The sequence below is a fragment of the Moschus berezovskii genome, chromosome 6 (assembly GCF_049115385.1).
Source record: "Moschus berezovskii isolate FMDL1 chromosome 6, NW_MosBer_1.0, whole genome shotgun sequence".
Taxonomy (NCBI): domain Eukaryota; kingdom Metazoa; phylum Chordata; class Mammalia; order Artiodactyla; family Moschidae; genus Moschus; species Moschus berezovskii.
The window spans coordinates 104,917,190-104,941,092 of record NC_142465.1 but is presented as its reverse complement, the minus strand read 5'-3'; the positions used below and the strand labels follow the sequence as shown (position 1 = coordinate 104,941,092).

Sequence of the window (23,903 nt, the reverse complement as noted above, 5' to 3'; positions counted from 1 at the left end):
TCTGTGCATTTAAATAATTGGGAGAGAAATATACGATGTTAACAGTGCCTATCTTTTTTTGGAATACAGACTTTATTTTTAATTTTAATTGGAGGCTAATTACTTTACAATATTGTATCGGTTTTGCCATACATTGACATGAATCTGCCTCGGGTGTACATGTGTTCCCCATCCTGAACCCCCCTCCCACCTCCCTCCCCATATCATCCCTCTGGGTCATCCCAGTGCACCAGCCCCGAGCATCCTGTATCATGCATCAAACCTGGACTGGCGATTCATTAATATACATGTTTCAATACAAATAAAAATTTTTCATGTATTCTGTACAGATACAACATTCCAAAATTTAAAAATGTTATAACTTATTTTTAAACTAGAAAACATAATTCCCTATTGTTTTTTTATAATGCTATTAGAGATTATTATTAATTACTTTTAGATGTGATAATTGTAGTTACGTGGTATAGACAGGGAAACATTCACATGATATTATGTCTAGAATTTGCTTAAATTATAAATGATACAAGATTGTTGTTGTTGTTCAGGCACCCAGTCGTGTCCGACTCTTCTCGACCCCGTGGACAGCACCATGCCAGGCCTCCCTGTCCCTCACTATCTCCTGGAGTTTCCCCAAGTTCATGTCCATTGCATCAGCGATGCCATCCAGCCATCACATCCTCTGACACGCTCTTCTCCTTTTGCCTTCAATCTTTCCTAGAATCAGGGTCTTTTTCAATGAGTCAGCTGTTCGCATCAGGTGACCAAAGTATTGGAGCTTCATCTTCAGCATTAGTTCTTCCAATGAGTATTCAGGGTTGATTTCCTTTAAGATTGACTGGTTACAAGATTGACAATGAGTTAATAACTGTTAAAACTGAATAATGAATAGATGCGACTTACTATATTATTTTCTTTGCTTTTAAATATGTTTGACAATTTCCTAACACAAAACAAAACATGTTTTGGTTGGGGAGGAATGTTGATTTCTGACTTCAGTTTTCAACATTCTTATTTATCCCTGTTGCTGCAGTGTCTAAAAAATATGAAATTTAATCTTCTTTTTTTGTGTGTGTGTCCAACTCTTTTTATTATTTTTATTTTTTAAAATTTATTTTAATTGGAGGCTAATTACTTTATTGTATTGGTTTTGCCATACATTGACATGAATTTGCCCCGGGTGTACATGTGTTCCCCATCTTGAACCCCCCTCCCACCTCCCTTCCCATCCCATCCCTCTGGTTCATCCCAGTACATCAGCCCCAAGCATCTTGTATCATGCATTAAATTTAATCTTCTGATCCTGCTTATTCTCTACTCCTTGGGTTCTAACTCTTCCTGTGCTTTTGATGAAATAATAGACCAGTGCATAGATGTGGTTATACAACATCTTTTTTTTCATGGTGGGCTTTGTCCTTAATTACTTTTAGTTTTTATTAAAAAGAAATCAAACTTTCAACTGGTAATGAAGTACTTAGCCATTGTAATTATGAATGTCTTTTTGAAGTAATATACAATCTTGTATTTAATTTGATTCTACAACTCATTGCCCTTTAATCAAATTTGCATTTAAGCATTGTTATATTGAGAATTGTCTTACTTCTTTAGTTTTCTAACTGGAATTTTATGCAAAGTACCTTATTTTTTCTATCATTTATCCAAAATAAACTAATATTTCAAAATAAATTCAACAGTTTGTGTCCCCTAAGTAGGTGAGGAGGTATGACATAATATCATCAAAAATTTCTCTGTAGTTCATGCTGAGCCAGGAATTGATTCACCCTGATAGGTGTGACTTAAAGGAAAACAAGGCGTGAATTACTTTAAATCATTAAGCAGTTAAAATTTGTAATCATGAACCAAAAGCAAAAACAAAACACATTATGAATCAAGCAAAATTTGAACTTAATCTGAGCCAAAATGTAATACATAAGTAATACTAAATTTCATATTTTCAAGTTTTCTTGGTGATGAATGATGAATAGATATAATATGCCTGTGCTTGCTCACATGCTGATATTTTCCAAGTATTTACATTCACATATAGTGCCAGGAACAACATTTATGGGTGGGACTCACAAGAATCTCCTTTTCATTTATCAGAAAGTTTCATCTGCAACTAATTTAGGAGTGAGCCTCCATTAAAGATATGGGAGAAAGACTGGTCTGTGTGTTTCTGTATGTTTATCCTGTAACCTAGATACTTTCTTTTTTTCCAGCTTCTCCATCCTAAGTGTCTATGTATTCTCCTACACCCTCATTCCTTCTTGTACTGAAAGGTTACAGTTACCTAGGCAGGAAGTTAACTCCAACTAATGTAACAAAAAAGGGCTTGATATAATTTTTCCCACACCCTACAGAGTTTGAATTTTATGACACATCCAGGGTTGCATCATAAGCCCATCCTATTTCCTTGTTCTTACTTGGAAAAGGGAAATATTTTTCAATAATCTATTCTCTATTCACTTTTAATGTTATTTTTCTAGTTCATATTCTATAATCTAAGCTTTGTAATTTTAATATAGAACTCTGATAATGTATCTGTATTTATTACTTATAGAGTTAGGATCCTTCCTAAAGATTTTTCCCTTATTTGTAAGATATTATTTAAGTACATGTTTGTTCATAGGTGATTCTATTGTAACATTTCTTTAAACCAAAGTTGCTATGGTTAGTGGTTTGTAATACTTAAACATATTAAGCACATATATTTCTCTAACTTTTCAGCAGTATGTCTTGGCTGACCTATCAATATAAATCCCTTTACATTTGTTCATCATAACTACTAATGCAGTAAATGTCATCTAATTGTATACTGTAACTTTGGTCCTATTTAACAGAAGTTTCCTGACTTGTGCTCATGATGGGCAGTTATGTGCCTTGAATTAATAAGATTCTATATATAATCATTCATTCATTCAACAATTTTTAGTTAATTCTTGCAAAAGTCTACTGTATGCCAGAAACTAACATTTGTAAATCAACTATACTTCAATTAAAAAAAACTTGCAAAATTCTTTATTCATTTCCTAATTTATTCTCTATTTTAGATATTGGTTTGCTGCAAATCCACTTGATATCAACAAATCCCCTGGAACTGTGGACTCCATCAGAATTCAAAAAAGCAAAGGGTCCATTCCCACTGATTTCAAACCTGAAAAGAAACAATAAAAATAAGTTTGGGACCACTTTCAGCTGTAATCAAAAATAAAATTAAGAATAAAGTGATTTGAAACATTTTATACAAAGCACTGAGCTTTACTCACCTATCACAATACTCTACCCCCCAAATATCTGTTTTTTTAAAGCAATGTAGGTATTTAATATTACTATTATTATTAGCATAATCTGTCAATTTATTTAGGGCAATAAGTAGAAAGACAGATATAAATAGACAAAGAGAAATAATAGATATAAATAAGAGCTTATCTCTATCTCCATTTATCTCACTATATCTATTTCTTTCAAGAGAGAGAAAGTGTTTCTAAATCGAGTGATATATGGAATTTTTAAAAAGCAGTTCCCTAGCATATTACCTGGTATATTTTTAGCCAATGTTCAGTTTTGAAAGAAAAAAACAAGATTTATATTCATTTGGCACTTTTGAAATATACTGATATGGAAACCAAAGAGACTAATTATAATAATTTTTATCAATTTGCACCACTGATTCAATGGACATGAACTTGGGCAAACTCCAAGAGACGGTAAGGGACAAGGAAGCCTGGCATGCTGCAGTTCATGGAGTCAAGAAGAGTCAGACATGACTTGGCAACTGAACAACAACAACAAAAGCAATATTATTTACTTATATAACTATTTCTTGAGGGAATGTTGTTTCCTGATTTTGTATCCATGTCTTCCTGCCTTAATATTATTAATTGTTAGATAGAAAAATGGAAACCAATTTAGAAATATGGGAAGACAAGAAAGATTATACTCATTGCATAAAAAGAAAAAGATTGATCATCAACTGAGCAAATTGATAAAAATTATTTACAATGATTTGGTTGTTTATATCAGATGGCCAAACTACTGGAATTTCAGCTCCAGCATCAGTCTTTCCAATGAGTATTCATGGTTGATTTCCTTTAAGACTGACTGGTTTGATCTCCTTGTTGTCCAAGGGACTCTCAAGAGTTTTCCCCAGCACCACAATTCGAAAGCATCAATTCTTCTGTGCTCTGCCTTCTTTATGGTCCAGTTATCATGTCCATACATGTCTACTGGAAAGATCATAGCCTTTACTATACAGATCTTTGTCAGCAAAGTGATGTCTTCTATTTTAACCACACTTTCTAGATTTGTCATAGTTTTCCTGCCAAGAGGCAATCGTCTTCCAATTTCATGGCTGCAGTCACCATCCACTGTGATTTTAGAGCCCAAGAAGAGGAAATCTGTCACTGCTCCCACCTTTTCCCGTTCTATTTGCCATGAAGTGATGGGACCTGATGCCATGATCTTAGGTTTTTTTAATACTGAGTTTTAAGCCAGCTTTTTCACTCTCCTCCTTCACCCTCAACAAGAGGTTCTTTAGTTCTTTGCTTTCTGCCATTAAAGTGGTATCATCCACATATCTGAGGTCGTTGATATTCTTCCCAGAAATCTTGGAAAGTTAAAGACTTTTAACTTGGAAATATGGTTATTTCCATATGGTCTCTAACACTTTAAAGAAAGAGATCTTAAAAAAATTTTAAAAGTACAATACACATGCTTTGACTTTGAATTTGGAGAATAGTTGAATTGAGTTAGCAATAGGAGGGTTTATTAGCAAGAGCTTGACAATAAAAATAAAATGAAATAAGGAACGAAAATAAAAATGGAAAATTTCACTGCATGCCATATAACAAAATAGAAGGAAGGTGGGTTGTTCTAGGGTATGTTTCAATCTGAGAAGACACATGTCACAGGGTAGAAACTGAGAAAGACAATTACACATAGAAAACAGGGAGACTTATTTACAATAATGCAACTCAAACTGATTTAAAGTTTTCATACAACACCAGAATTAGAACCTTTCCTAATAATTTGAAACTCACCCAGCATTGAATGTAGTGCCATTTGTCCATTTCCAAGACTCTCCTAGTTTTCTGCTTAATCCAATCCAGTACATAGAAGTTCCTGCATGCTTCTTCAAAAATTTCTTTCACACAAATCAGAGAAATCTCCATTACTCAATATTTTATAGCATACAGCTAACATACTTCTCACTGGAATATCCCATGTTTATGATTTACATCCTAATTTGTGTGCCCGAGAGTCCCTTGTACTGCAAGGAGATCCAACCAGTCCATTCTAAGGGAGATCGATCCTGGGTGTTCATTGGAAGGACTGATGCTAAAGCTGAAACTGCAATACTTTGGCCACCTCATGCGACGAGTTGACTCACTGGAAAAGACTGATGCTGCGAAAGGTTGGGGGCGGGAGGAGAAGGGGACGACCGAGAATGAGATGGCTGGATGGCATCACCGACTCTGTGGACATGAGTTTGAGTGAACTCCGGGATTTGGTGATGGACAGGGAGGCCTGGCGTGCTGTGATTCATGGGGTCGCGGAGAGTCGGACACGACTGAGCGACTGAACTGAACTGAACTGAACTGAATGCTTCCATAGCAACAAACAACACAGATGGTGATGTTCAAGTTAGCTTTATCAGAATAATTTTCACTTTGCTCTTTTACTTCTTAAATATGTCTAAGTAGTAGAGTGACTTCTAACAAGTCATCAAAGCTCTCTGAGCTACTATGTCTTGAATTACCATTAAGGGTAAGTTCTATCTCTCAAATGAGAAACTGATGAAAAAAATAATATTTGACTTCCTTTCCTACAAGTTCTACTGCATAAAACACCAGTATGTTTCTCAAAGAGAAAAGGACAAAGACTCTAAACTGATAGGATGTTATGTTTGGATGACAAATTCAGGAGCTGAGCATTTTTATAGGAACAGGCATATCATGTTTCTTAAGGGTGACAGAGAACTAACACTTATATCTTATTCTGTGCACAGATCTTCTGTCCCAAATTAGAGAGGTGAGGGTGTTTAAAGGAAAGTATAAGTACTGTGAAAATAGGAAAGCTCAGAAACTACTTTGAATAGATACCAGTGGATACTGTTGCTGAAGCTGAAGCTCCAATACTTTGGCTACTTGATGAAAAGAGCTAACTCATTGGAAAAGACTGATGCTGGGAAAGCTTGAAGGCAAAAGCAAAGGGGGCGGCAGAGGATGAGCAAACTCTGGGAGATAGTGGAGGACAGAGGAGCCTGGTGTGCAATAGTTCATGGAGTTGCAAAAAGTCGGACACAACTTAGTGACTGAAAAACAACAGATACCAGAATAATAATATCATTGCAAGAAGACAGAAACAGAGTCTCAGATACAGAGAACAAATAGGTGGTTGTCAGTGGAGAGATGGGTGGGGAGAGCAAAGAAATAGTTGAAAGAGCTTTGAACTTCCAGTTGCAAAATAATGAGTTATGGGTATGAAATGTACAAAGTGGGGAATATAATCTGTAACTGCTGCTGCTGCTGCTAAGTCACTTCAGTCGTGTCCAACTCTGTGCAACCCCATAGACGGCAGCCCACCAGGCTCCCCCATCCCTGCGATTCTCCAGGAAAGAATACTGAAGTGGGTAGCCATTTCCCTCTCCAATGCATGAGAGTGAAAACAGAAAGTGAAGTCGCTCAGTCGTACCCGACTCTTAGCTACCCCATGGACTGCAGCCCACCAGGCTCCTCCGTCCATGGGATTTTCCATCTATAACTACTTGATATCATCTGGTGATATATATCATATGGTGACATATCATAACTAGAATTATCCTAGTGGTCATTTTGAAAAGTATAGAAATATCAAATCACTATTTTGTGTAACAGGAGCTAACATGTTACAGGTCAATTAAACTTCAAAAACAAAAAAACTCATAGAAAAAGAGATGGGATCTGCGGTTACTAGAGGTGGGGTGGGAGGAGGGGGGACTGGATAAAGGTAGTCAAAAGGTAAAAACTTCCAGATACAAGTAAATGCTAGGAATGTCATATACAACATGATACAGGTAATTAACATATTGTATGATATTTATAGAATTTGTTAAAGAGAGATGCTCAGAGTTCTCATCAAAAGAAAAAAAATTTCTATTTCTTTAATTTTGTATCTACAGGAGATGATGGATTTTCACTAAATTTATTGTGATAATCATTTCATGATGGATGTATGTAAGTCAAATCATTATGCTCTACACCTTAAACTTATACAATTATATCTTAATAAAACTAGAAGAGATGATGTAATTTCCATTGCACATTGTCTCCTACAATCAGAAATCTAATTTCTAGGAGAATATGATTTCTTCCAATAAAATACATTGAGTGCCATCATTCCACAGTCTCTTCTACTGGTTCCTTGCTGCTGTTGCTGCTGTCACTTCAGTCATGTCCGACTCTGTGTGGCCCCATAGACGGAAGCCCACCAGGCTCCGCCGTCCCTGGGATTCTCCAGGCAAGAACACTGGAGTGGGTTGCCATTTCGTTCTCCAATGTGTGAAAGTGAAAAGTGAAAGTGAAGTCGCTCAGTCGTGTCCGACCCTTAGCGACCCCACGGACTGCAGCCTACCAGGCTCTTCCGTCCATGGGGTTTTCTAGGCAAGAGTACTGGAGTGGCTTGCCATTGCCTTCTCCGTAAGATTCCTTGCTACTGAACCACAAACCTATAGTTTTTATTCATAAATAAACAAATCTCTCCACCAAACATTCGCCTTTCAACATAGAGATCAAACATGGATACCAAGGTGGGAAGAGGTGATAAGGGATGAATTGGAAAATCAGGATTGACATATACACACTTTTGATAATATGTATATAATAGATAGCTTATGTGAACCTCAGAATCAGTGCTCTGTGGTGACCTAAATGGGAAGAAATTTTTTAAAAAAGAGGGGATATATGTATATATATAGCCGATTCAATTTGCTATACTGTAGAAACTAACACAACATTATAAAACAATTATACTCCAATAAAAGCTAATTAAAAATAAATAATTTGTATTTCCATCTCATGTGAATTGCTTTCTTTCACTTTGATGTTCCAAACCCTTACCCCTTTCTTCTTCTCTCAGATGACATATAAGCCTCAATTGCCTAACTTGTCCTTGGGAGTCATTTTCTTATAAAGCCCTCATATGTACATAATTAATTTGGTTTTCTCCTGTTAATCTGTCTCATGTCAGTTTAATTCTTAGATCAGCCAGAAGAACATAGAAAGGTAGAGGAATTTTTTCCCGTCTCTGACATAATCATGGAGTATTAGCTTTTATCATTTTTATTTTCTCTTTGTACAAAATTAAGCTTCGAAATAATTGAACACTTTTCCCTTTTCTTACCATATCCTCTGGTGTATCAATCTGAGCAAGTTCTGATCCCTGTAAACTGCAAAAACTTTTACTTGCTGTCCAGTTTCTAGTATCATCAGAAAAATAGAAGCACTTCCTTTGTACACCAATCCACTCCTCTGAACATTCCATAGCTTTGGTACTTTCTGAAGATATCAAATGTAATACGCTATAAGATAATACTGAAAAAAAAAAAAGAATAAAAACAGTTACAAAGTGTTTGTACTCATTCTGGTGAATCAATCATTTTTTACTGCCATGGTTTGAAACCTGAAAACTAGCTTCACTCATGGAATGATGGATGAATTCAATTCCTCTGTTGTCCATAAGGAAGACCATTTAGCGGTTGATAAGTCTAGACTTTATTTTCCTGGCTTCTATTTTGAGAAGTGGAACTGCAAACTTCTCATGGTCTATGTTGACATCCTACCAAAAATTATGCAGCAGATTTAGCAACCAAGGAAGAGACATAAATATAAATAGTGTCAAGGACCAATGTAAGAAATAAAGGCTTACTTTTACTTCAGAGAAATGGAAAGGTTAAGGACAGGAGAGGGCATATGAGCTAAGGAAGTGAAATTCACCATAAAGGACAATGAATCCTTGAAATCTGAATTAATCAAACATTGGTTCTATGTCACCAATATTTAGTGCCAAAGAAGCTGGAATAATGATGACTTTATTTCTCTGTATGTTGTTTTGAGAATTTACTGTTTCCAGATTTTGTGAGGTGCTGAGTAATTAGGTTAGATAAAGTCCTGGCCCTCCACATGTTTAAAGCTAATTAATGGGTACAGTGTCAAGTGAACATTTAAATGTAGAGCCAACTCCAAACTCCTGACTTTTCCTCTTCTGTAATACTCAGAATTGGATTCAGACTACCACAAACAAGTAATAAAATACATCGTTTCAATTTTACCTTTTTAGTGAATCAGTTCAGTTCAGTTCAGTCGCTCAGTCGTGTCCGACTCTCCGCGACCCCATGAATCACAGCACGCCAGGCCTCCCTGTCTATCACCAACTCCCGGAGTACACTCAAACTCATGTCCACAGAGTCGGTGATGCCATCCAGCCATCTCATGCTCTGTCGTCCCCTTCTCCTCCCGCCCCCAACCTTTCCCAGCATCAGAGTCTTTTCCAGTGAGTCAACTCGTCGCATGAGGTGGCCAAAGTATTGCAGTTTCAGCTTTAGCATCAGTCCCTCCAATGAACATCCAGAATTGACCTCCTTTAGAATGGACTGGTTGGATCTCCTTGCAGTATAAGGGACTCTCAAGAGTCTTCTCCAACACCACAGTTCAAAAGCATCGATTCTTCGGCGATCAGCTTTCTTCACAGTCCAACTCTCACATCCATACACGACCACGGGAAAAACCATTGCCTTGACTAGACGGACCTTGGTTGGCAAAGTAATGTCTCTGCTTTTTAATATACTATCAAGGTTGGTCATAACTTTCCTTCCAAGGAGCAAGCGTCTTTTAATTTCATGGCTGCAATCAGCATCTGCAGTGATTTTGGAGCCCAAAAAAATAAAGTCTGACACTGTTTCCACTGTTTTTCCATCTATTTCCCATGAAGTGATGGGACCAGATGCCATGATCTTCGTTTTCTGAATGTTGAGCTTCAAGCCAACCTTTTCACTCTCCTCTTTCACTTTCCTCAAGAGGCTTTTGAGTTCCTCTTCACTTTCTGCCATAAGGGTGGTGTCATCTGCATATCTGAGATTATTGATATTTCTCCCAGCAATCTTGATTCCAGCTTGTGCTTCTTCCAGCCCAGCATTCCTCATGATGTACTCTGCATATAAGTTAAATAAGCAAGGTGACAATATACAACCTTGACGTACACCTTTTCCTATTTGGAACCAGTCTGTTGTTCCATGTCCAGTTCTAACTGTTGCTTCCTGACCTGCATACAGGTTTCTCAAGAGGCAGGTCAGGTGGTCTGGTATTCCCATCTCTTTCAGAATGTTCCACAGTTTATTGTGATCCACACAGTCAAAGGCTTTGGCATAGTTAATGAAAATAAATGAATGTAAATATGTCTTAGAGAAACTCTTCCCTCTACTTAATTTCCAGATGTTTAAATATAATTAGTATTGTGTTCTCAGAACTTTATAATGACAGAAGAGGCTATAAGCAGGAATAATATCAGTACTTTTGTGAATGACAAAAAGAAAGAAAACGAGACTCAAGAATGTTAATTTAATTTCAGAGCTAAATTCAGCAAAACTTGCAGATGGAAAATCAAGTTCTGAAGACTATTAGGTCACAAGTCAGAAATTAAAATCTACCTTTGGATATTTTTCACAAAATAGACCCATAATATCCAGAAAAAATTTAAACATCTTCATCTTTGCAAATTTACTCCAACAGAGAAAATCTTGAAGTAAATCCCTGTTCCATATTTTCCTTTTTTCTTTTAACACAATAGAAATAAGCAAATACTTCATAGCGCAACTATTAGTCATATAACTCACTCTTGATCCAAGAGAAATTAAAGAAATACTGCAATTATGGAGACAGAGTTGTATGGTAGCTAAAATATCAGAAGTTAGAGAACTGGAATTTAGCCAACAGAAAAGAATCTCAATTCTGGTTGGCCCTGGAATTTATTATTTGTAAATAGTGACTAATTCACTCTGGTTGCTATTTCTTTGGGTGTGAATATTTCTTTGGGATTTCATAACCATCTCATAGTCTTGTGTGGATTAAATATAAAAAATATAATATTAAAGATAGTATATTTAACATTAGCTCTTTAGTTCACACAAAATATTCTCAATTAAACAGTTATTGCTGTTGCTATCTGAGGGTTATCTAAGAACTTATGATTATTTCATTCAAAGATCAAGAACTCTTATGAAGTCAAGAAGATGACTAAGTTCTGAGAGTATTTTTAAGAGAGGCAAGGAAGGTGTTACATGCATGCTCAGGCACCTCAGTCATGTCTGACTCTTTGTGACCCCAAAGAACCATACATAGTCAGCTTTCTCTGTTCATGGGGTTTTCCTGGCAAGAATACTGGAGTGGGCTGCCATGTCCTCCTCCAAGGGATCTTCCCGACACAGGGATCAAACCTGCATCTCCTGCATTGTAGGCAGACTCTTTACAGCTGAACTACCGGAAAGCCCCAGGGAAGGTGGCAAAAGCTGCCAAGTAGGAACCTGAGGTCAAGTCTCTACAGTCCTTTTATTACTGCAGAGTTGAGAGATTTGGGACTAAGCTTGAGGTATAAATGCATAGCCTGCTGCATAAAGAACCAAAGAAAATTCACAAGTCACCCACCTGTGACTATAAAAATCAGGGCAGGTATAAGAAATTTCTCCCACTGGCCTTTTTTCAACTTGCAAACTGTAAAATAAAAAAAAAAAATACTATAAAATTTCCAGAGAAAATTCTGACTGGGAACTGATTATTCATTTATTCCTCTGCCATAATAATCAATCAAGAAATTCTCACTAAAAGCATCTACATCCTAAATAATAAAGGATATATTGGCCTTACAAAGTACTAATACAAGGAAGATAAGTGCCAGTGATTGCTATAACTGCTCAGATTGGCAGTGGGGGGTGAGGAGATTACTTAGATTTGATGGAAGGAAGAAAGAAAAACAAGGTTATCCCTAAGGTGGAAATAGTGTGAATGAGAGATTAGAATCAAGAAAGCATCAGAATCAACAAAAGGGCTATAATCAAACACATGGCTATGAAAGAAATATGAATCAACCAAAACAAAGATAGGGAAGAAAAGAAAGTCATAAGTATGTATGACAGAAGAATTGAAATGTAAGATAAATTATTTTTTTAATTTGGTAAGCAATAGAGGGCAGAAGTACAATGCCTTTGAGCAAAAGCATGTTAAGCTAAAAGCAGTAATTTGTATTGAGCAGAATGAATTAGAAAGGAGAGGGAATTTAGCACTTGTGGAAATGTTAGAACATTAGGAACAAACACACATTATTCAGTTCAGTCATTCAGTCGTGTCTGACTCTGTGACCCCATGGACTGCAAGCTCTCCAGGCTTCCCTGTCCATCCATCACCAACCCCCAGAGCTTGCTCAAACTCATGTCCATTGGTTGGTGACTCCATCCAACCATTTCATCCTCTGTCATATCATTAGCAGATGTACAAACAATCTGGGAAGATCGTGTACACACATGAACACACGCATTTAATATCAGAAAAAGAAAAATTTGAAGAAAAAAATAAAAAAGATGTCACATACTCTGTCTCTTTTCAGAGCTGTACCACAGACTTAGTGATTGAAAATGAAGCTTTTAGGTTTTGTAGGGAAGGCAAAACTTTAACTATACTCATCTTGGGTTTTCAGCTGGCTTTTTTTTTTTTTTTAACGAAAAGACAGATTAATAAGAGAAAAACAGTTTATTAATGACTGTGATGCACACCACTTGGGAAAAACTTACATGAAGAGTAATTTAAAGCAATAGCTTAGAACCCCAGCTAACGGAGCATCTTCCACAAAGGACAATACATTTCTAGAAAAATTAGAGGACAGAAAAAGCAGTTTTTACTTTCAAGAGTGGCCAACTGTGAGAAGGCAAATATGTGGGGAGAAATCAATAGAGTAAGTGAGAGAATTTGTATCCTGTCTTTGGGCAGAAACAGGGGTAGGCACAATGAATTTTCCTTGCTGTTTACTGGTTTCTACATGCCTTCAACTCAAAGTAATTTTTATATCAAAAGGCAAATTTTGAGGTGATATATTCTGGTTTCCTTCAGTTTCATGATCACAATAAAAGGGAAAAGGATTCTAATGGAAGAGATGTATCTGCAATGATTTCAGACAGTATGATTACATAAAAAGAAACACCAACAGAATCAACTTTTATTTCCTTTAATTTTCTTGTATCACTAACGAAAGCTAGAGCTCTACTAGGTTGAAGGGTAGCAAGGAGTGAGCACCTTTTCTTGTTCTTAATCGTAAATCTATAACATTTCATTATTAAACATCATAAAAATGCTGCATAAATTTAACATATAAAAGAGAGATGGGTCAAGATGGCAGAGTAGGAACACCCTGAGGTCCACTCCACTCACAGGCACATCAAAATCACAGCTACTTGCTGAACAACCATCAGTGAAAAAGACAAACCTACCAGACAATATCTTCTATAACTAAGGATATAAAGAAAGAACCATAAAGAGATGGGAAAGAGGGGTGAACTCACAGTTTAGTCAAGTCCCATATGCCCTGTGCGGGTGATTCACAAACTGGAGAGTAATTACATTGCAGAGGTTTTCCCGCAGAAGTGAGAGTTCCTCAGGCCCCTCAGGGCCCTCAGCCCAGGGATCCTGCACCTGAAATATGGGCACACAGAGCATTCGGCTCTGAGGTTCAGCGGGGTTTAATTTTAGGAGTCTCACAGGACTGGGGAAATAGGGCCGTCACTCTTAAAGGGCACACACAGAATCTCACACACTTCAGGACCCAGGGCAAAAGCAGAAATTTGACAGGAGCCTGGGTCAGACCCACTTGCTTGTTTTGGAGTATCTCCTGTAGAGGCTGGGAGGGCCTGCAGCTCACCTTGGAGACATGGAGACTGGTGGAAGTGAATGGCTTCCACACTGGGAGCTTCTTCTGGCAGGTAAATTCTGGTGTAGGATGAAGTCATCCTGGAATCTTCCCTCTAGCTCTTTGGCACCAAGACCTGGCCCTGCTCAACAGAAAGTAGATGCCAGTAAAGGCAGGCTTCAGGTCCCACCCCTTTCTGGGTGGGGCCACCTAGCCCCACCCATAAGAAGACAGGCGATAGGCTGCATAAAGTTCTTCTGAGCCCACAGGAGCCTATGGCCATGGTTGGTCTTGCCCACAGGAGAGCCCCAGGACCCATTTCACCTACCAGTGATCTTGCTTTCCAAGGAGCCTACTCTGGACTCTGAGTCAGCCTTATCCACTAGGGTGCAAACACCAGAGGTGAGAAAACTACAGTCAGACAGCCTGTAAAACCAGCCTGTCCACAGCAGCCCAGACCATGCCCTGGGATCAGCTGAACCTCAGCCCTGACCACTAGCAGGCCAACACAAGCTTTAGGACACCTCAGGCCAGACTGTCTACCCAACCGTGACAGGAACCAGCACCCCCTCACCAGCAGCCTGACACCAGGTCTGGGATCCCTGGGCCCTGCAGCCAGACTCCAGGGCTGCTCCACCTGCAGGTAGTTCTGCACTAACCCCAGGACCTGGCTTCACCCACTAGTGGGCAGGCAACAACCTCAGGGTCTTCTGGATCTTGACACACAAAAAGACACAAGGACTTCCGTGGTGGCCCAGTGGTTAAGAATCGCCTTGCAATGCAGGGGACGTGGATTTGATTCCTGGTCAGGGAGCTAAGACCTCACGTGCCACGGAGCAACCAAGCTCACACTCCACAACTAGACAATTCGTGTACTACAAAGATCTTACGGAAGACAACAAGATTCTGCATGCTGCAACTAAGACCCGATGCAGACAAATAAATTCATTAATTTGAAAAAAGAAGCAGATTCACAGATAGGGAAGACATTATTGGTTGCCAGTGGTGAAAGGGAACCACTAATGATGTGAATGTAGACATATTAATAAAGCTTCTGATTCTCATTTTTTTTGCATTTATTACTGTAATCTATTTGTAACTTTCTATCTGTCATGTATATACCCACCTATCCATCCATCTGTTCATTCACACGCACACCCCAAAACACAGGTGTGTGTATATGTGTGTAGTTACCCTTTACCAAGAATTCAATATTTATCCGGCAATGAATGAAATGTTCTTCATAGATTCTGTCCTATTTATTCCTTATAACAATAGCTATAACACAGGATTAATTATCTTCATTTTATAAATGCAGAAACAAATGCTCAGAGAGATAATATTTAAGGTCATCTGATGCTAAAGCTGAAACTCCAATCCTTTGGCCACCTCATGCGATGAGCTGACTCACTGGAAAAGACTCTGATGCTGGAAGGAATTGGGGGTGGGAGGAGACGGGGACAACAGAGAATGAGATGGCTGGATGGCATCACCAGCTCGATGGACATGAGTTTGAGTGAACTCCGGGAGTTGGTGATGGACAGGGAGGCCTGGCGTGCTGTGATTCATGGGGTCTCAAAGAGTCGGATACGACTGAGCAACTGAACTGAACTGAACTGAACTGAAGGTTACTTTAAAATTATAAAAAACACTTATGTACACTCAACATTTTTTGTCCTTTTGCTCTCGAACTGTTTTCCTGTCCCACTTTTTTATTCTTCTCGTTTGAATTTATTTTCTGCTAGTTCATAGCTTAGAGAACCTTCAATGAGGGACTGCTGGAAACTCTTTTGGCGATCTAAGGCTACTCTATGTGTATGTGTAAGCATTTTAACCGCTTTTAAATGAATCATGAATGACATTATATCCATTCACTAAAGGAAGACACTTCTAGTTAAAATTTGTCTAAATTGAGATAGACAGCCTTGAAAGCCAGAAGTACTGTCATCATTGAAGATCTTTTAGGAAGATCTGCTAAGAATGTTGTAGTTGGGAATATCACATTAGACAAGAAGTTTTGTTAAGTGACTGCTGAAGTCTCTCTAACTTTTCACATGATCAGATTTATTTATGAGGAGAGTTATTGAGTAGCCAGCATTGGAATTTATATCAGTGGTTTCCATTGTTATCTGCAATTCATATCAAACTTTTACTTTTTTCCTTTCATGGTCTTTATCTTGGAAGGTTTATAGGTTGCCTATTCCAGTCCTTTGGCACACAATTTACTCATTTTGTCTAACATAAACCCTATGAATTGTTGTGCGTGGTGGGGTTTTGTTTTGTTCTGTTTTTGTGCCTTGTTGTTGTCACTTGTTTGTTCATATTTCAGGCACTAAAATACAGCTTTGTTAGGTTCAGTCAAACCTTATACTTCTTTAAAAACTCTTTTTGATCTCATTATTGGAGAAGGCAATGACCCCACACTCCAGTACTCTTGCCTGGAAAATCCCATGGCTGGAGGAGCCTGGTAGGCTGCAGTTCATGGGGTCGCAAAGAGTCGGACATGCACTTTCACTTTTCGCTTTCATGCATTGGAGAAGGAAACGGCAACCCACTCCAGTGTTCTTGCCTGGAGAATCCCAGGGACAGGGGAGCCTGGTGGGCTGCCGTCTATGGGGTCGCACAGAGTCGGACACAACCGAAGCGACTTAGCAGCAGCATGCATCCTTAAGCCACCTTCAGACCTTCTCTACTTCTAGTTCTTTTTTTTTTTAATTGGAATAAAATTGGAGCACAATGTTACATTAGTTTCTGCTGTACAATATCATGAATCATCCAAATATATACATATATTTCCCTCCCTCTTGAGACTCCCTCCTCCCCTCCTCCCCTCCTCTCTACTTCTGTTTCTATTTTCCATAACATTAAGGTGGTGTTGGGGAAACAATAGAATATGCTAGATGCTTAATGATTTTTTTTTTTTAAATTTATTTATTTTTTATTGGAGGCAAATTATTTTACAATATTATGTTGGTTGGTTTTGCCATACATTGACATGAATTCGCCCCGGGTATACATGAGTTCCCCCTCCTGAACCCCCCTCTCACCTCCCTCCTCCCTTTATCCTCCCTCTGGGTCATCCCCGCACACCAGCCCAGAGCATCCTGTAACATGCATCGACCCTGAACTGGTGATTCGTTTCACATATGACAACAGACATGTTTCAATGCCATTCTCCCAAATCATCCCTCTCCCACGGAGTCCCAAAGACTGTTCTATACATCTGTGTCTCTTTTGCTGTCTCGTATACAGGGTTATCATTTGCATCTTTCTAAATTCCATATACATGCGTTAGTATACTGTATTGGTGTTTTTCTTTCTGGCTTACTTCACTCTGTATAATAGGCTCCAGTTTCAAAGTCAACCAGAGTTAAGATTAGTCGTTTAAAAATATCTTCATTCACTTTGAGCGAGACATTAGCTATTTCTACCCATTCTCGGGCTGTGCCAGTTGAATCAGGGGGAAAAATATCTTGATTACAGGATGGGGCAAAACTGTAGTAAACAACCTCTGTCATTTCTGTAAAAGCACATTTCAAAAATCTTTTGTATTGGAATATAATACACATGCCACAAAATTCAACTCCGAATATCTTTATATGCACACAAGCTTATGTATGCCCTCTCTTGCAGATATAAAACTCTTCACATTCTCCCAAACCTTCTGCTACTTTGCAGCAGTACTTTCACCCCTAACATACCACCTCACTTCCTTTAGCAGTTTCCCTCCTTAAGTAAGGAAGTTAGCATTTTAAGGCTGTCTTGTATTTGATTTTTATTTCTCTTCCTTTTATTCTCATCTACTCTATGCAACTTACCTGTCACGTGTAACCAGCTGTCATGCCTGCCAATGTGTAGCTCCAGAATAATAATGGCAAAGGTGGTAATTAATCCAGATCAATAGGAGGAAACCAAGATCCTTCTATACATCACTTATAAAAAAACACTGAGCTTGACTAACAAGAAAGAATTGAAACAACTGATGATCAAAACAGGCTCTTGAAATCCAAATAAACTGGCGCTACTGGTTTAAATCAAATAAATGTAGACAAACTTGTTAGTTCAGAAAAGAAATCAGAAGATTGACTCATCCACAAGCTAGGAACATCATGAAGTTAGTGAAACCTTTTTTCTCTAACAAGAAAAACATCTTGAGTGGAGCACATAGAAAGTAGTATTTATGTTGTATAGCACTTCAGGCTATTTTGGAGTGGTTTCTCATTTCTCATTTTTATAGAAAACCTATAGACCAATCATTAATAATAATTATACACAGACATTAAGTCTGTATCAATTCAAACACATTTATTATTTGTGTAACTTCGAGCAAGTTACCTAAATGCTCTTGCTCAGTTCTCTGTTTTGTAAAGTTGAGAGAAAAATTGTACTAATCTTGTAGAAATGATACAACAATCAGATGAGACACTATAGGGACAGTGCTCATTATGTTCATACCTGGCATTTATGTCAAACATATTTCTATCTCTCTTATCTATCTGTGCGCATATATTCTGGTATGTTTTGTGTTACTTTGGAATCTGTTTATGAATCCCAGCATTTATGTGAGCTAAAATAAAGCTATTCTTTGTGAATGATTTTATGTATGGGGTTATATCATGCTTAAAGAATGTTACATGCTTATGTCCTTCATTAGATCACGCACTTTCATTGTTAGTCAGCATTACTCTCCGGGTTTTAATGTATTGAAATACATGCAATTATGACAACCAAAAATCTGTGCATACCTTTTGTTTGCTGTGTAGAGCCAGTACTCTGTTAATTTCTGTGGAATTGAGAAGCTTATATACAAGGACCAGTGACCATCCCCTAAGTTTTGCTCAATCTTGCTAGAGTCTTGGGTAGTTACAGTGTGGTTGGTCCATGTCTGGTGAATATTTGGAAGGATCCACTTATGGAATTGGATCGACCTGATTCTAATTTTGGGTTTATATTGCTTTTTTTTTTTACTTCTGGAAAGTTACATGAACTCTCTTAACTGGGTGTTCTTTCACTGCTCCTGTAGAAAAACATGCCTTTCCCAATTTAAACACATGACTTCAACATTCTGTTTGAAAAGTTATTAAATAAAATGACATTTAAAAATGTACACTGGCTGCAGAGTGGGCATATGAGCCTACAGTGATGCTAAAAGATGGTGCTGTGAAAGTGCTGCACTCAATATGCCAGCAAATTTGAAAAGCTCAGCAATGGCCACAGGACTGGAAAAGGTCAGTTTTCATTTCAATCCCAAAGAAAGGAAATGCCAAAGAATGCTCAAACTACCGCACAATTGCACTCATTTCATACGCTAGTAAAGTTGTGCTCAAAATTCTCCAAGCCAGGCTTCAACAATATGTGAATTGTGAACTTCCAAATGTTCAAGCTGGTTTTAGAAAAGGCAGAAGGCCAGAGATCAAATTGCCAACATCTGCTGGATCATGGAAAAAGCAAGAGAGTTTCAGAAAAACATCTATTTCTGCTTCATTGACTATGCCAAAGCCTTTGACTGTGTCGATCACAATAAACTGTGGAAAATTCTGAAAGAGATGGGATTACCAGACCACCTGACCTGCCTGTTGAGAAACCTGTATGCAGGTCAGGAAGCAACAGTTAGAACTGGACATGGAACAACAGACTGGTTCCAAATAGGAAAAGGAGTATGTCAAGGCTGTATATTGTCACCCTGCTTATTTAACTTATATACAGAGTACATCATGAGGAACGCTGGGCTGGAAGAAGAACAAACTGGAATCAAGATTGCCGGGAGAAATATCAATAACCTCACATATGCAGAAAAGTGAAAGAAGAAAGTGAAGAAGAACTAAAGAACCTCTTGATGAAAGTGAAAAAGGAGAGTGAAAAAGTTGGCTTAAAGCTCAACCCTAAGAAAATGAAGATCATGGCATCTGGTCCCATCACTTCATGGCAAATATATGGGAAAACAGCAGAAACAGTGGCTGACTTTATTTTTCTGGGCTCCAAAATCACTGCAGATGGTGATTGCAGCCATGAAATTAAAAGACGCTTACTTCTTGGAAGGAAAGTTATGACCAACCTAGATAGCATATTAAAAAAGAGAGACATTACCTTGTCAATAAAGGTCCGTCTAGTCAAGGATATGGTTTTTCCAGTGGTCATGTATGGATGTGAGAGTTGGACTGTGAAGAAAGCTGATCGCCGAAGAATTGATGTTTTTGAACTGTGGTGTTGGAGAAGACTCTTGAGAGTCCCTTGGACTGCAAGGAGATGCAACCAGTCCATCCTGAAGGAGATCAGTCCTGGGTGTTCATTGGAAGGACTGTTACTGAAGCTGAACCTCCAATACTTTGGCCACCTGATGCGAAGAGCTGACTCATTTGAGAAGACTCTGATGCTGGGAAAGATTGAGGGCAGGAGGAGAAGGGGACGACAGAGGATGAGATAGTTGGATGGCATCATAGACTCAATGGACATGGGTTTCGGTGGACTCTGAGAGTTGGTGATGGACAGGGAGGCCTGGCATGCTGCAGTTCATGGGGTCGCAAATAGTCGGACATGACTGAGCAACTGAACTGAACTCCCCTTATGTGTTCCCTCACAGTCTTACTTACATGTCTCTTAAATCCCCAACCTTTTAGGCAACAGGGACAGGTTTCCTGGAAGATAATTTTTTCATGAACGGGGGTGGAGGGTGGGGATTGGTTTCGAGATGATTCAAGAACATTACATGTATTGTGTACTTTTATTTCTATTGTTATTACATCAGCTCCACTTCACATCACCAGGCATTAGATCCTGGAGGTTGGGACTTGTATTAAAGCACCCCACATTTTGCCTTGCAATCACCATTGTTGTTTTTCTTAAACCTGACAGAGACAACAAAATATCAATATTACTAGGGCCTGGTAACTTGTCAGAATGTTGTCATTACCTAGTCACACTTTAAAAATACAGGTTATTTGATCCACTTCAGTTTCTGGGTTGACATCAAACTAGTGACTCTACTTTTCCACCTGGGGTGTATGGATATGGGATATCCAGAAACAAAGATGGTGAGGCTGTGTTCTACATTACAGATTCTCAGGAAGTGTTGATTTCACACCTATGTCTAAACTTCTTTCAGTTCAGTTCAGTTCAGTTGCTCAGTCGTGTCTGACTCTTTGCGACCCCATGAATCACAGCACTCCAGACCTCCCTGTCCATTACCAACTCCCGGAGTTTTAGAGCTACATTATTTTTCTTCAATAATTCACACCCAGTTTTCTTTAACCTGTATCTTCTAGAGAATTTAAATATATTTAGCCTATTTGGGGGTCTTCTGGTTGACCTTGAGGGTTCCTGTTCTGTACTTTATTATTGGTTAGTGAATAATCCCATGCCATACTCTCTGGATTGGCTTATATTGGAATGGCAACTTCCAACCTTTCACAATACAAAATGCAACAAAAGAAAGACTGCTGTTTACTTATAGGGTATCTAAAAGACTGGTCATTTGTTTTGCCTTAAAAAAAGAATTCTCAAAATATTTGTTAATGTAATAAAGGGTGTTTAAAATAAATCTTCTTACTAAGAAATTAAAGGATGAAGTTATATTACTGTTTGTACAAATTCATTTACATTTATCTTTGCACACATCTGCAAGTATATCTAGAGGACTAAATCTTACAAGTGGAGTCAAAGACTATGCATGTAAATTGTGATGGATCTGGCTAAACTGCTTTCCAAAGAGATTATACAAATTTATATTTCCACCAAAAATGTGACATCTAATAAAATTTAATAAAATGATTATTTTTGTCTACTATTTGCTTAATTTCTATGGGGATCTATGTTAACGTGTTGAATTGGATGTTTCAGAGGTGGTTCATGTGTAGGTTACAAGTTGATTTCAGATTGCTTTGAATTTCGTGGCTTATAAAAAACCCTGCAGGTGGATAATTTTTAAGGATGTTTTGTTGGGGAGCTTTCTTTTCTTGGGACAGTTCTTAACTGATTTCAAATATGATAGTTACCAATAACCAGAAACAGTTAGTCAGTGATCTACAATTTACAAAGCTCTTTTATCTGCATTATTATACTTATATTACAAAATTATAATTATGCAACAGGTATTAGAAATGTTGATAACAAAATTAAGATTCAGAAAAATCAAGCGATTGGCCTAAGATCATTCAACAAAGTAAATATAGATATGTTGGGGTTGGAACCCATATCTTCTGGTACCTCCTCTCTGTTTTCTCTGTTTGCCTTCTTGTATAAATCACGTTTTTTCTGCACTACTTTAACAAGAAAGAAACAAGGATATTTCTGAGGAAACCTGATAGAAAGAAGATTTCTGAGGAAAACTTGACAGGAAAAAATGTGATATCTGAGGGAAACATGACAGAAAAGATATTTCTGAGGAAACCATGAGAGAAAAAAGATTTCTAAGAGAAACCTGAAAGAAGGCTATATCAGAGGAAAACAGATGGAGTAAAGGTAATTTTGAAGGGAATTCTGACAAAAGAAGATGATTTCTAAGAGAATTCTGAAAGAAAGGTTATGTGAGAGGAAAACTTAAGAGAAAGAGGGCAATCATGAGAAAATTCTGTCAGAAATAAGGAGAGTTACTAAGGGAAACATGGGCTTCCTTGGTGGCTCATATGATAAAGAAACTCCCCCAACGCGGGTGACTGAATCCCTGAATCCAGAAGATCCCCTGGAGAAAGGAATGGCCATCCACTCCAGTATTCTTGCCTGAAGAATCCCATGGACAGAGGAGCCTGGCGGGCTACAGTCAATGAGGTCGTAGAGTCTGACACCACTGAGTGACTAACATTTTCATTTCAAGGGAAACATAAAACAAATAAGAAAATTTCTGAAAGAAATTTGAAAAAATGAGGGAGATTACTGAGGGATGCCAGAAGAAAGAAGGAGACATCTGAAGAAGGCCTGACAAAAAGACGATTTTTAAAGGGAAACTTGACAGAAAGAGATTACTGAGGGAATACTGACAGAGGAAGGAAATTTCAGAGAATATTCTGAAGGGAGGAGGCTCTGATGTAAAATTTGACAGAAAGGAGGAAGTGCTGACATTAAACTTGACAGAAAGATAGAGATTTCTGTGGATACCTGATAGAAAGAAGGAGATGTCTAAGGGAATTTTCATATATGAAGTAGACTAGTGAAGTAATTCTAACAGAAAGAAGGTTTCTGAAGGATTTCTGATAGAAAGATTTCAGGATGTATCTAATGTTAAGAAGGACATATCTGAGGGAAACATGACCAAAAGAAAGATATTTCTCAGGAATATCTGACAGAAAGATGATGATTCCTAAAAGAATTTTGACAAAATGAATGCGGTTACTCAGGCAATTCTCACAGTCAGCTGCAGTTCCTTCTTGGGTCCATTCTCCAAACTCTTCTTTCTAGCACCTAGTCTCCCTTTGCACCAAAGACCTGCATCTCTATCATGCACTGTCTGGGGCATGGAACTTGCACATAGGTCCTACCCCTCCTGCTCTCCACAGACCTGTTGCTGCATTCCACTCAGGTCCCCTGAAGATTTCTCCCTTCCCCAGCGAGTACCCCTAGCTATGAGTGGGCTTTTCTGAGTGAAGGAACCTCTCCTCTTTTTCAACTATTCTCTGGGGTCCTGTCCCTTCCTGTTTCCTCTTCTTTTTCTTCCTTTCTTTTGTCCAACCCAGTTGTGTGAGGACTTTTTCTTGTCTTTTTATGTGTTCAAAGTCCTTTAATAGTGTTCAACAGTTGTTCTTTGAAAATTGCTCCATTTATAAATGCACTGCTTTAAATATATATATGTATTTGGCAGCATGTGGGGTCTAGTTTTCTGACCAGGTATTGAACCTGGACCCCCTGCATTGGGAGTGCAAAGTCTTAGTCACTGGACTACCAGGGTAGTCCCTGTAGTTCCATTCTTGATGTATTTGTGGGGAGAGGCAAATTCCACATTCTACTAATCCACCACCTTGACTCCTCAGATAAATATTTAAATGAAGATAAAC

The 23,903-nt window shown here is 38.2% G+C and overlaps 1 protein-coding gene across 3 annotated transcripts; it reads right to left on the bottom strand.

Moving 5' to 3' along the window:
- Positions 1-2,892: 2,892 nt before the first annotated feature.
- On the bottom strand, positions 2,893-14,172 carry LOC129536812 (C-type lectin domain family 2 member A-like). Of its 3 annotated transcripts, none has more exons than XM_055395933.2 (5): positions 13,882-14,121; positions 11,673-11,738; positions 8,377-8,567; positions 5,037-5,140; positions 2,893-3,151 (listed from the first exon to the last, which is right to left on the bottom strand). In XM_055395933.2, the coding sequence occupies exons 1-5, from the start codon at positions 14,018-14,020 to the stop codon at positions 3,016-3,018; spliced, it is 636 nt and encodes a 211-aa protein (XP_055251908.2). In that variant the 5' UTR covers positions 14,021-14,121; the 3' UTR covers positions 2,893-3,015. The 3 variants fall into 3 exon arrangements, with proteins under 3 accessions (XP_055251908.2, XP_055251909.1, XP_055251911.2); XM_055395934.2 differs by having other exon boundaries at positions 13,933-14,120; XM_055395936.2 differs by lacking the exon at positions 5,037-5,140 and having other exon boundaries at positions 3,029-3,151; positions 13,882-14,172.
- Positions 14,173-23,903: the final 9,731 nt, after the last annotated feature.